General features: G+C 42.9%; 1 protein-coding gene across 3 annotated transcripts in view; it reads right to left on the bottom strand.

Annotated features, from left to right (window-relative positions):
• Positions 1 to 14139, bottom strand: part of DYM (dymeclin) — a 214277-nt gene that overhangs the window by 36387 nt on the left and 163751 nt on the right. For all 3 annotated transcript variants that reach the window (XM_018078808.2, XM_018078811.2, XM_018078810.2), the window contains one exon: positions 7899 to 8081. In XM_018078808.2, coding sequence (XP_017934297.1) covers positions 7899 to 8081 — 183 coding nt within the window. The remainder of the gene's footprint in view (positions 1 to 7898; positions 8082 to 14139) is intronic.

The following is a 14139-nucleotide window of genomic DNA, read 5'->3' as shown; positions in this document are numbered from 1 at the left end:
GGCAAAGAGTCTGGGACAAATTGCTGGTGGAGGATACACAGCTCACAGAGGAATGAGCAAGTTGCCCGCAAACTTCGAAAGAAAAAAACATCTTCCTGCATTTCAACACTCCTCTATTGTCAGTAATCACTGGTGAAACCCATCCTCGCCCAGGGCAGGCTCCTGCAGGGAATCCATCCCACTGGCGCTGCCTTGTTAGCTCAAGTTCTGCTAAACCACAACAAAAGCAAAATTTAGTATTTAGCTTTTAATTAAAAGGATAAAATACTATCACAATGCAAACATGTAAAAAACCTGAATGAAGCTCACAGATACTACCTGAATTCTGACGTTTCCTATTTTGGAAAGTCAAACCCTTCAACCTTAACGTGTTTTTAAAAGACTTACGTTTTTGTGGTAAAGGTACTAATCTTGGCCAGGTAATATTTCACAAAGAACAAAAGCAAGACAGGCTTCCACTATTTGCAGGCTATGTCAGCATTTCACAAAACTTTGAATGGCTATTCTTGATACACAATTGATGACTGAAATTAAAAATACCGACTTTACAATACCACTTTCCTGTAGGTGTTATTTGTCTTACTACTTCAAACAGTATAGAATTGGAGTTACTCTCTTTTGGACCTTGAGAGCACAATACCCCAAGGAGATACTCAGGTACCCAATGAGTACCCCAATCAAATAAGAAAAAAGAAAAATAAAAATTAAAAAGAAGAAGATGAGTTATACAGAGAAGATCCTAAAAGAGGCATTTGCTTATTACCACTGTATCAGGAATAAAACTAAAAAGCATCCAGCATCACAGCCCTACTGCCCAAGCTCCCTCTGTAGCAGAGGGTCTAACACTTTACCTACTAATCTGGCCAAATGTAAAAATACAAAAGCTTAAAATTTAAGGAAGAGCAGCCTTTTCCTTTGAAAGTGCTTTAATTATCTTCCACCATTAAGTAACAGCTGCATTTAAAATAATAATGAAAATTAACAGATTTCAACTCTTTATCCAATTAAAAAGAAAATGAACCAGAAAAAACAAACTGGGTGAATAATAATAAATGAGTTTCAGGTTTTAGCACATGTTTTAAAGCCCAATGCTGAGCATATGACTGTAATGCATAAAAAAACACCCCCAGATCTTAGGGCAAATAAACAAGGCTGAGAGAGGGTGTTTTTTTGATATTCTGAAAATTAATTTTCTCATTATTTAGGCAACTGGGCTAAGAAAATAGAAAACAATTGCAAAGACTGCTCTAAGAAGAGGAATAAGAAGAAACTCCAGAAGTTGCTGTGAATTACTTGTATCCAAGTCCTGCTGAGTGCTGAAAGGCCTCTCCATGCAAGGAACATAACCCGTTCTGAAGAGCTCTCCCTCCAGTCTGGCTTCCATATTAACAGAGATTAAAAGGCACGTCTAATCCTGGATTAGACAACCCCTCATAAGGAATATCTCACCACTGTCCAGATAAAACAATGCACTGAAAGCAACTGGCACAGTGCAGAGTCTAATCCTGGCTGTGCGAGGTACCCAGACCTGTGGTGTGATGGGCATGAGGGACGTGGCCTGGTCACCACCGGCTTGGGAATCCCCAGGCTTTGTATTAAAATACCATTAATATTTAGAAACAAAAACTGGTTTCTATAGTGATTTCCAAAATTGGTTTGAACCACAGACTCATGGAATGGTTTGGGTTGGAAGGGACCTGGAAGACCTTCCAGTTCCAAGCCCCCTGCCATGGGCAGGGACACCTTCCACTAGAACAGGTTGCTCCAAGCCCCATCCAGTCTGGCCTTGGACACTTCCAGGGATCCAGGGACAGCCACAGCTTCTCTGGGCAACCTGTGCCAGGGCCTCACCACCCTCACAGGGAAGAATTCCTTCCTAGAGGTCAATGAGAAACTCATCTTTAGTCCTTCTGTTTTCTAAATAATAAACTTACAGGTATTGTTGGAGATTAAAAGCACTACAAGAAAAAGATTAGAATGATTTCGAGGTGTTTTTCGTTCAAAAGCAGTATTTTATGTTTTGGAGTTGTTTTTGTTTTTTTTTTTTAATTCTGAGGAAACAACCACAGCGTCTACTAATTTCACCCAACTATTGTTTTCAATTCGGCTGCAAGGCTGAAGAAAAGAAGTATTTCTCTTTCCTACAGCATGCACCAAGCAGCAGAGGTATCAGGGGCAAGATGTTTTCTCCACCTGGATTCTGAAGTGCTGTGAGGCCCGTGGCAGCCCAGGCAGTGGCACTGCCTAACTAACACTACAGCTACTCTCTCCTCCAGCTAAAAATAACAGCATGAAGCGCTGCTGCCTCCTCTGCCTGCAACTGTAAAGGTCAGCTCTGAGAGAGGAAGAAAATCACTCGGCACAAAATGAAAACATTTTTAAGCTGTTTCTGTCAATTTTTAATTTTTTTTCCCCCCCTTCAGAAAGCGACTGAAAGGGAAAAACACACATTTTGACCCTGGGTATTTTTATTTCCAGCCACACTCACCACTTTGAGAGTGATATGATGTACTGATGGCGCACTGAAAGGAGACGAAAAGAAGAAAACAAACCTCTTGTCATAAAGCATCACAGGATTAGCACTTCAGCTAAGTAGGAAAACATAAATCACAGCTACATTCAGTTGCCAACAGTCATACCTGGAGCAAAAGGGAGGCAAAGCCAACCCTCGCTGATCTAAGAAGGGATGAAACAGCTCCAGGTGATTCAACAGCAGGAGAAACACAAGAGGTTTATCAGCGAACTTGAAGTACTGAAGCTTTACAGGTTCATCTTGAAAAGAGGAGCATGTTCAAAGACATGTGAACTTTTCAAGATGCTATGCTCTTCTCTCCCCACTATTAGCAAAGCAAGTGGAGAGGAGTGGGGAGGAAAAAAGCCAGACAAAAAAGACCTAAACAAAAAAACCCCTTAGAATGTTTAACCAGGCTCTGGTAATCAGCAGGATCAAGATTTTCCGACAGACATTTTAAGGAAAACCCTGAAAAGTTAGTTCTCAAGTCCTGCAGGTCTTGCAATAGGAGTTGCTATGCCAGAGCCAAACCAACTCAACTGAGTTTAAAATCTAGCCGGGAAATGCCTTCAGAGAATTAAATTCCTAGTAGGAAATTGCACCAATCAAGTCCTTTGCATCACTAAGCCATTGCCCCCGACCTCCTGATTCCTATCAGACTATTTTGCAAACAAAATTCCAGCAGCTCCTAGTCAAGCCTGTCCAACCACACGGTATCTGTCACTCGCTCATAGGAAATATGAGAGCAGTGAAAGCCAAGGAGTTCTCGCCGTGGCCATGAACCAAATGCATCCATAGGAATGACGAGCGAAGATTCCCCACCAAATTCCTGACACATCTGAGGTTGCTGACCAAGTTACAGACCACCTCTGAAGCAGAGGCATACAGACAGTTCCCAGCTGAAATATTTCTGCACAAGGCCAGAAGAGGAACCGTAACATTCCTCTCTGGTCACCATCCAGAAGAAGAATATCCCATTTAGCTAAATAAGATGCACAATATCCTATTAAGATGGCTTTCTAAAATGAAAAGTAAATTAATAAGAAACAGAAGGTATTTTGATTTCAGTTTCTTCTGTACAGCATTAATGGTTCCCATATGTCCCCAGTCAGCTGGCAATGGTGATTTTTAGATCCTTTATAAAAATCCAGGGACAAATAAGTAGTTTTCAATAACTGATGACCCTTAGAGTTTTACCCATTCTTGCCTCAATGATGATGCACACAGTGGTTACGTGTTATCTCCAGAGTAAATGGAATGGCACAAATCCTGAGGTGCAATCCAGAGTTACTGTGGCTAGGTCTGTACCACAGGTAACCCTGGCAATTCCTGCTCTGGTCAGAGCTCTGGAGGAGCTGCAGGGCCCCTTCCATATCCACCTGTGCCTACAGATCTGTTCTGGTCTGTCCTCTGCCCCAGCGTCATCCTGTCAAATGTCTGCTATCCAGAGGTCTCCAATGCTGAAGTCCCTGGAAACCTACCACAGTGCTTCATTATTATTATTAACCTTGGAAAGTGTTTCCTTATGACCTGTGAACCCACAAGTATGTGAAAAAGATTATTCCACTTCCTTTCAGAGCAATATTTTATTTGAAAAATGTCACATCACTTTCACCTTCCTTTGGCAAATCAGCACTTTCAGAGGTCCTGTTTTCTACAGCTCTTATTTCTCCCTGAAAGAAAGACTTTGAGGTTCTAGAGCGTGTCCAGAGAAGAGAATGGAGCTGGGGAAGGGTCTGGAGCAGCAGGAGCAGCTGAGGGAGCTGGAGGGGCTCATACTGGAGAAAAGGAGGCTTGGGGGGACCTTCTGGCTCTGCAACTCCCTGACAGGAGGGGGGAGCCCGATGGGGGTCAGGCTCTGCTCCCAGGGAACAAGGGACAGGATGAGAGGAAACAGCCTCAAGCTGTGCCAGGGGATGTTAAAGGTTGGATATTGGGAAAATTTCCTCATGGAAAGGGCTGTCAGGCATTGGCACAGGCTGCCGAGGGCAGTGTTGGAGTCCCCATCCCTGGAGGGATTTAAAAGCCGTGTGGATGTGGCACTTGGGGACATGGGTCAGTGGTGGCCTTGGCAGTGTTGGGGCAACAGCTGGACTCCACAGTCTTGGAGGGCTTTTCCAACCTAAATGATTCTGTGATTCGAAATCCAGCTAAGATGTCACCAGCATGAGTAGGCTTAGAGGACACCTCCAGGCTGTTCTCCATTTCCATACCCACACAGAACAACAGCAGATGCCTCTTTCTATTTGCACCATCAAGTACTCATTATTACCTCCTCAGAATATTTTCCAACTAATTCTCCATCAAATTTTTAGCCTTTTCACCTCTTCCATGCTTCCTGTTGGTTGAGGAGAACATTATGCGCAACAGAGTAAAAACAGTAAGTATTAAAGTCAATATATGTCATATCTATTTTATATATTCTTGACAAGGCAAGCTGGCAACTGTTCTGGTGTCCAAAATTCACTACAGACTTCACATATTCTGTATTTTGGTCATATTTCTTCAATATGGAACATTACCATGCTGTCTGTTAGTTTTTCTGCATGAAATACAAATCTGGACTACAGTTTAGGATCAGAGAATCTCATACTAATTGGTGGGTGGAATTTGCTGGAGCAGAGGGATGTCAAAGTGACCCAGAGTGTAACATGCACCTTCTGCTCAGGTGGATCTCTAGTGCCATCTGATGATGGGAATCACAGAATCCCAGAATGGCTAGGGTTGCAAGGGACCTTAAAGATCATCTCATTCCACTCTCTGCCATTGGCAGGGACACCTTCCACTAGAACAGGTTGCTCCAAGCCCTGTCCAACCTCGACTTCAACACTTCCTGGGATGGGGCAGCCACAGCTTCTCTGGCCTTGGACACTTCCAGGGATCCAAGGGCAGACACAGCTTCTCTGGGCAACCTGTGCCAGGGCCTCCCCACCCTCCCAGCCAAGAATTCCTTCCCAATATCCCATCTAACCCTGCCCTCTGGCAGCAGGAAGCCATTCCCCCTTGTCCTGCCACTCCATGCCATTGTCAAAAACTACACTCATGGTTCCACTGTAGGATGGGTGCAGATAATCCAAACCCACTTTGCTGTTTAATGACCAGAGAAAGTACCAAGAGAGGGCTGTAGCACAGCCTCTGTAGACATACTTGGGGGCTTCAGAATGGTAATTTCTCTTCCCCAGTCTTTCATTACCAAAAGCTGCAACAGCTTCTTATTCCACCTGCAATTTACACAGTTTGTGCCACAAAATTCCACTGAAACCCAACACAGCTCCCCAATACATGGGAAGTTGTTGGATCCATCCTCTTCTGAATAACCAGCCTTGGCCACACGAAAAGCCTGGCCAGCTCACTATTCTGTTTGAAAGCAGGCTGTGATGGATGCTTAAATGAGAGCAGGAAAAGAATAGGGAGATCCTCCCCATGAATACATCCTCTCAGCCTCCAGCAACATACAGTTTAGAAATTTATAGAGCCAAATCTTAAAAGTTTTTCTTTTATGACTCCTTTTAGAGCACATCTGCATTTCAGACATCCACAGTGTCCCACACAGCCATGAGGGTGGAGTTCCCAGCTCTACCACTGCAGAGAAAAGCCTGACAAGTTCTCAGAGAGAGAAACTCGTTTTTGCTTTTCTCAGACCCTGCCCACATGGTCCCAGGCAAGCTCCCTGCAGTGTGTACAGTAAAACTAACATGATTTGCCACTTTTTCAAGGGATAGCAAGATCAGTTAGAATGTTTTGGCTGTAGCACACAAGACAAAGATTGGTTCTGTACAGGATGGTAGTGCTGCCAATACTGTGTATGAAGTGCAGGACATGACAGGGTAGACGAGGAGTCAGCTGAATCTCATCTTTTATTCAGATCTACAAGCCTGACAGCTCTCACCACTTGCCAGCTGGTGACAGGTACATTTTAAAAAAAAATAATTTTAAAAAATCTTTTTTTTGACATCCTCGCTTCTCTAACAAAGGAGCTATTTTAAAATTCAACATGCTCCCTTGGAAAGCCTTAAATAGTTTCTGGATGCAACTGGCATTATGCTGTAAGCCAATATTAAATAGTTTTGGGGAGGAATAGTTTAAATTTTTGAGGAAAACCAACATGTAAGTGTTACAAAGGAAAGGACATCCTGCTATCTGTGGGAGGCACGGGGCTGCACGCAGAAGGATCTGGACACCACCAGTTACCCTGAATTTGGATGAGTAACCAGAGAAGGTCCCTATCTCAGTCAGGAATGAAGACTACTGTTATCTTCACTGCACCATATCCTCTTTACACAAGCTGAAAACACCTTGTCCTAATCATCCAGGCTGTATCACCGTGGCTGTAGTCTGCAGCTGCTGAAAGTTTGGAGAGTTTTGAGCTTCAAGTTCTCATCTCTCAAGCTCTTGCATGACCAGAAAAATATGAAGTGATAAGAGAAGGGATAGGTACAGAGCAGGATTTCAGTTCCACTTTTAAAATTACCCTCCTTTATGGACCAGCAGATTTTTAGCCACACTAAATGTGTTATTCACTGCAGCAAGAGATTTAGCACCCTGCTCAGCCCTCCCTTTCAGTATTTTGCATCTAGTGTGGCTTCATGCATTGCTCAGCTCTGCAAATACGGACTGGAAGAAAGGGAAACGTTTTTTTACACGTAAAATTTTTCTAGTAGGAATAATTTTTCAAGTTCTCAATATGAGCATTAAAGCCACTATCAGATGCAGCAATAATTAACAACTGCTTCCCAAAGTCACACACCATAGAGAGCCACAGTGGTTGCAGTTTCTCATCCACAGCTATTTTCTTTTGTTTTTTTTTTCTAAAATGTTTCCTTATCCAATGGGAAAGTTGTTGTTTGTAGGTGAAAACAACACACAGCCCAGAAAATATGGCAGCTGAAGCCTGCTCTTAGCTATTGAAAAATAATTCCCTGTGATCATTAATAAGCTGGTGATGGGAGTCAGAGAAAAAAAAAGGATTGTTTGATGATGAAAATCTGCTTTTGCTCTCCTGACAGACCCGTTTCTATCAAGGGGCAGTGAAGAGAAGCTGATGCTGTCCTCCCTTTGGAGGGGTGAAAGATGTGTCAAAGCTTGGGAATTCCTTATCAGAGGCAACTCAAAATCCCTCTGACTCTGCTGAGTTAAAGATACGGGAAAAGGTTGTTAAAGAAATTAGAGGGTTGGAACTAGCTGGTCTTCAAGGACTCTTCCAACCCAAACCATTCTGTGTTTCCGTGTTGCCCCAAAGTTATTACAACGGAGACCCAGAAAATAGGAAAGAGAAACTCAAACTCAACATGTTAAAACAAACCGATGAAAGTGATGAATATTTCCACCTCTCAAAGGAGATCAAATAACCACGTGCAAACCACCTCTGGTGTCACATGCCACTCACCAGATCTATGTTTTGCATGATGTCCTGGAAGGAAGGGTGAGTCCGGAACTGCTCGAAGAGATCCCGCTTGTAGAGCAGCGCGTACACCAGGTTCGGGTTGTGATGGAGGGAATTCGTCAGGCAGGAGTTGATGATCTCCAGCATCATTCTGATCACCTCCTCGATCACGTTCAGGTCTTGTGCCTTTAAGAAAGGAATAAAAGGTTAGCGTGCCCTTTTCCGTTGTAAAATACACTGAGTAATAAAGGCAGCGCACATGTAATTATTATTAATGGAGCTATTAGATGGTTAATGTCTCTCTGGTGAGCAAATCTGGCACCCCAGTATCTGGAAAGAGACGTGTTTTCTCCTGTAATCACCAAAATTTTAATTGAAATGCATCACACTAGTATTCAGCCTCACTAGTATTCAGCTTGATTCTCTCAACAGGAGCCATCTCCTCATGACATAAAGCATTACCTTATAGCAATCAGCCAAATTCACCAAGGGTTAAATGAACTTAGTCTTCTCAACCTTTCCCATGCTAAGTAAAAGCGCTTCAGTTTATATTTAATTTAACACATTTTCTGTTGAGCCCCTGCTTGGGGGAGGAGGGAGAGGGAGAAGAGAGAAAAAATATCAGAAAAATAAAAAATGGCTGGTGAAAGAGAAAAGCAAAGACAGCACAAGTAAAACTGACTGGATCAAACCCCACTGCACCTTGAACGTCCATCACTGTTACCAGACTTTGTCCTTCTGAGCTTTTTTTAAAAAACTATTTTTCTGGCATTGAAGAATACTTGTAATAAATGAAAAAGAAGAAGTCTCCTTTTGTAGTGCACTAAGCTTTAACACTCAAGATAAACTTGTAGAGCTTTTCATCTTGTCAGTGCCTTTGACAAACCATTCCTGATGATTCTGAAACTCAAAACTTTCTAAGCTGAACAAGCTGGCATATGAACTCCTGCCAGCCTTCTGAATTTCTCTCCCTGAGCTTCACATCACGATATTTCCAATATGATCATTCAGATTGGAGAGCTGTCTATCCTCCTTTGGAATAGAGTTAATAAAGGCAATTCTACCTTGCTTGTACCGTTTGGTCTCTCCATCACATCAAACACAGGACTGGGAGACTTTACAGGTCTGGCAAGAATGTGAATCACATTAAACCAGCCTGAGTTTTTCTGCTGGGTACAAAAACACTGAAATCACCAATATTTCCCTTTACCAACTGCCCACAAAGCTCATTTTCTGAGTTACCACATGGCACTTAAATTCTTCATAATAAGGCAGTACTTGTAACAGCATTTTGTTGGACTGCCATTCAACCTGTACATAGTTATTTTCTACTATAAAGTAGCACTGTAGGAATTGTTACTTGCCAGATGTACATTCTTATCAAGGCAGAAGACAACACAGGAAGCTTTTGCTGTCCTGTTTAGACTCATGAAGAGCAAAATTCTTTGCTACCACTCTGGCTGCTTTCAATGCAAAGCAAAGGTGCATTTCTTCCTGAAACTGTAGATCACAGAATCCCAGAACAGTTTGGGTTGGAAGGGACCCGAAAGACCACCTCTTTCCACCCCCTGGCATTGGGCAGGGACACCTTCCCCTATCCCAGGTTGCTCCAAGCCACATCCAACCTGGCCTTGGACACTTCCAGGGATCCAGGGGCAGACACAGCTTCTCTGGACAACCTCTGCCAGGGCCTCAGAACCCTCCCAGCCAGGAATTCCTTCCCAGTATCCCATCTAACCCTGCCCTCTAGCAGTGTGAATGAAATAACTGCTTCAGCTGCAATCTGAAGAAAAATCCACACGTAACTTATCTTGGTGGTGATGCTTGCCTATCAACCTGGATTTATTTCAGAATATGCTGGATTATGGCGTGTTTTTAAAAGCTCTAAGCACTGGCATAATTCCCTCCCCCATGCAGCAAGGTGAGCTGCTGAGCAAGACACTATCCTAAAATACAGATTACATGACTTTTACAGAACATTATGATTCAGAATCAAGTGAGATCTATCCAGTTACCAGAAAGGTAAGAAACTGCACAACTACTTTTCAAAAATTAAATGCTTTTAAATAAAATATATTCACCTTAAACCCCAGACACACAGCTAGATGAAGCATAAAGCATTGCTAACCATCTCCAACTAGGTTGGAGACTGCTGGTGGTCAGCTTCAATCAATGAAAAGTTGCAGAAGTTATTGCTCAGTAATTAAATATAAAGTTTTTAGGAGCTGATGGACAGAATCAACCATCTGTTTTTCAGCTGCCATGTTCCAGGTGAAGAATCTGGGACCCTAGTGAAGGAAAACAGGAGATACATTGAAGATTTTTACCCACAACTGACTAGACCAAAAAAAAATAAGTTATAAGAAGAATGACCTCCATGAAAGATAGAGAAGTGGGACTGAATCCTGGTATTGCATATACGTTATCAGAAGAACTGTACTCTCCTATAATTAGTGATAGAAGCATTAGGCTTAGAAGTCTTCAAAACAAAGGAAAAAACAAGCCAAGAGCCAAGGACAGCATCTGGACGAGATAATGGAGAAATGCTGTAAGAGCTGATAAAATGTCGTGTGATTTTTCTGCTCTGTATCACCAGTATCAGGGTACAGTCCCTCTGCACCCAGACATAGCATCAAGACAGGTATAAACACGGCTACAAAAATGTTTTGCCGTCGAAGTTTATCACCCTGTGTATTATTTTCAGAGTAGCTGAACACATCTGAAACGCTGCATGTGCATGGCCAAGTCAAGGACTACCCCACCATCCTCAGCAGCAGAGTAAGACTGTGATGTTTTTGACTGGATTAGCTGTTATATGGAAAGAAAAGCCAGATATTGATTTGCAGGGGATGAATAGACACGTTTCAACCTATTAAACAGTACGTTTAACCGAGAGGAGTTCAAAGTAACAGCATTTTCCTATGCTTACAATTGACAAATTCAATGTGGCATTCACATTTAAAATTATTACAGTATTCCTTTACAGAACAGGGCTCAGAAAATGGCTCTGTTGACACTGATGTGTACCAAACCTCCACCACCTTTTTTTTGGCTTTTTCATTTATACCCCTGGAAATAATTATACCAATAATTAAAAGAAAGGTGGCAACTAAAAGCTTGGTACTGACTCTGTGAGACTTAAATTAAAACAGCAAAGGGGATGGGAATGCAGTCACAGCATCAAAGGGTAATCCTAGGGAACCACCTCATGTTCCTTCTCCAGAGAGGAATTAAATGTGGTGCTTTTCTTGCAAAGATTCTAATTTTTAAGGCAAAAAGCCAGATGCTTGGTCATGTTCTAGCTGTACAAGGAATAAACCAGGCAGCGACAGCTACAAGAAGCCAGGTAGAGTTCTGGGTAGTCTGGGTCTCTTTTGTTAAAAGAAAAAGGAAAAAACAAGTGATCATGCCAGAGGAAAGAGAATGGAAATAATCTGAGAGGATGCAGGGGAAAATATGACAAATGAGAACGTTATCTGGAGAAAAACAGTTTGAGTTTGATAAACACTACGAAGGAAGACACAAAAGTGCAAAAGCAAGGCACATGACGGGCAGAGTTGGATGTTCTTGGATCTGACCAGGCTGGAATACTGTTGCTTTCCTTACTGCAATACAATTGCTAATTAGCATGTCATCCTCCTGGGCAAAGAGTTCCGGATTCCATACTTACACACTGACGCGTAAAACCAGTTGAAAAGTTTATGGCTTATAAAAATCAAAGAAGTCAAGCAGCCTAACAGCAAACCCCAGGCATGTGCTCATAGTTTGGTTCCTTACAGATATATTTACCCATCAAAACACTGTCAGTGGAGGCTGCAAAAATTCAGTGTCACCAAAAACCTGTTTAATTTAGGGTACCCATCTTCTGGTTCCCACAATAGAACATTCTGAGTGCTCATCTTTCTAATTCAATTTGACGTCAAATTAATTGTAATTTTTGTAATAATAAAGAACTGGTAAATAAAGTTCTGTTATGAGTTAATGCAAATCTCCAGCCTCTAAATGTCAACAGTTCTGAGGAGATAAAGGGAGGCACGTCCTTGTATGATTCAGCTTAAGTTTGTATAACCATCCCTCGTGGGGATGGCCCCACAACCTGAGCTGGGGTAACACTTCAACTGCCCGCTACCAGCAGTGACAGCACAGCTGTATCCAAGGAAATGTTGGGAGTCTTAATTTCAGGCTGAAATGATGAATGAAATAATTATTTTCTTTAGTTTAAAAATTTAGACTTTCAATATGTAAAGGGGGCTTATAAGAAAGATGGGGGCAGAGTTCTCTGTAGGGTCTGTAGCAGTAAGAAAAGGGGTGATGGTTTTAAACTGAAAGAGGGGAGATTCAGACCAGATGTAAGAAGAAATTGTTTGCAATGAGAGAGGTAAAACACTGGAGCAGCCTGCCCAGAGAAGCTGTGGCTTTCCCATGCCTGGAAGTGTCCCAGGCCAGCTTGGATGGGGCTTGGAGCAATTTGGAATAGTAGAATGCGTCCCTGCCCGTGGTAGGAGGTGGAACGAGATGATCTTTAAGATCCCTTCCAATCCAAACCATTCTGGGATTCTATTCCATGATTCTAAAAACTACTGGTGCACAAACTTAAGTCTCATATCATGTCCACATAACAACTACATATTTCAGATTATATATTATTATCTATCATTATGTATTTATTTATAGCAAACTAGAATTCACTTAAATGAAACAATTTTTTTCCCCCTGTTATACCTGGATGTATAGTAATCCCCAGTCCAAAGTAACAAATAATTTTAAGCCTAAACAGGTCTACTTTGTAACTTTTTTTACAAATCTGAGATCTAATAGAGCACCCTTTCCTTTGTGGCAAGATCCATATGAATGGTGTTATGCACCACACGACAACGAGTATATCGATCCAGGTTGCTGCTGCCTACTAAAGAAGCTCCATTTCTCACTGTGCATCCATATTGCAGTAATTTTCCAGACAAACAGTGCTTTCAGCTAAACAACTACTAAATGTACAGCTAGCACAAAAAAGCAGGAAGAAGCTAATCTGCCTCAAAAAACAAAACCTGAGCAGGGATGGGTAAGGCAATACCCTACAATTCTACAATGTAAACAGGGTAAAAAAATCAACACAACAGGAAAGGCACATGGTACTGAAGTCTTAATCCAAAGAAACCTGATGAAGTAAAGTCAGTGCGTCACATGTAATAGCAAAAGAAACATGCGATGGAAATGCAGCCTGACAAAAAAAACAACATGTCCAAACGCAGTCCTGAACTTATTGCTTATGACAATAAATGGCTTTCAGCAAGTGGGATCTTGCTGCCAGTAATAGGATGCTTTGACATATGAATTTTCAAAAGGGCAAGTTTCTTTATGTCACAGCTTGGTGGCTTTAGTTCACAACAACTGACACTGCAGGTCCCTCTCCAGCAGAGCAAGGAGTGCACACAGTATGAAAAAAGCTGTGAAGAAGCTACTTAAAACAGCTGGAGACACTGCAACAGTTTCCTTCCCAGGAACTCCACAATTCACATCAGCAAAACCACCTTGGACTCACCACTCACCCAGGTAGTTCTGAGTGACCACTTAAAGGGCATCTGCTCCCTTTGCCTAAGTCAGAGAATCCCAGAATGGCTTGGGTTAGAAGGAAACTTAAAGCTCATCTCATTCTACTCCACTGCCATGGGCAGGGAACCTTCCACTAGAATAGGCTGCTCCAAGCCCCATCCAACCTGGACTTGGACACTTCCAGGGATCCAGGGGCAGACACAACTTCTCTGGGAAACCTGGGCCAGGATCTCACCATCCTCCCAGCCAGGAATTCCTTCCCAATATCCCATCTAACCCTGCCCTCTGGCAATGAGAAGCCATTGACCCCTTGCCCTGTCCCTCCATCCCTTGTCCCAAGTCCCTCTCCAGGCACTGGAAGGGGCTCTCAGGTCTCCCTGGAGCCTTCTCTTCTCCAGGGGAACACCCCCAGCTCTCCCAGCCTGGCTCCAGAGCAGAGGGGCTCCAGCCCTTGGAGTATCTCTGTGGCCTCCTCTGGACTCTCTCCAACAGCTCCACATCCTTCTGCTGTTGTGGACCCCAGAGTTGGAGGCAGCTCTGCAGGTGGGGTCAAGTCCTCCTCTCCCAGCCAGGCAGTATGTAGGAAGAGGAGTCAGAGGAAGGCGCAGCAAGCACCAGGTACAGCACTCCATATATCAGGGAGGGCTGCACCATGTCTGTGTTGCTGCACCCACAGTGGGACCCACCCATCATC

The sequence above is a fragment of the Manacus vitellinus genome, unplaced genomic scaffold (genome assembly GCF_001715985.3).
Source record: "Manacus vitellinus isolate BGI_N305 unplaced genomic scaffold, ASM171598v3 scaffold_42_pilon, whole genome shotgun sequence".
Lineage (NCBI taxonomy): Eukaryota > Metazoa > Chordata > Aves > Passeriformes > Pipridae > Manacus > Manacus vitellinus.
This window is presented reverse-complemented; position numbering and strand designations above follow the sequence as displayed.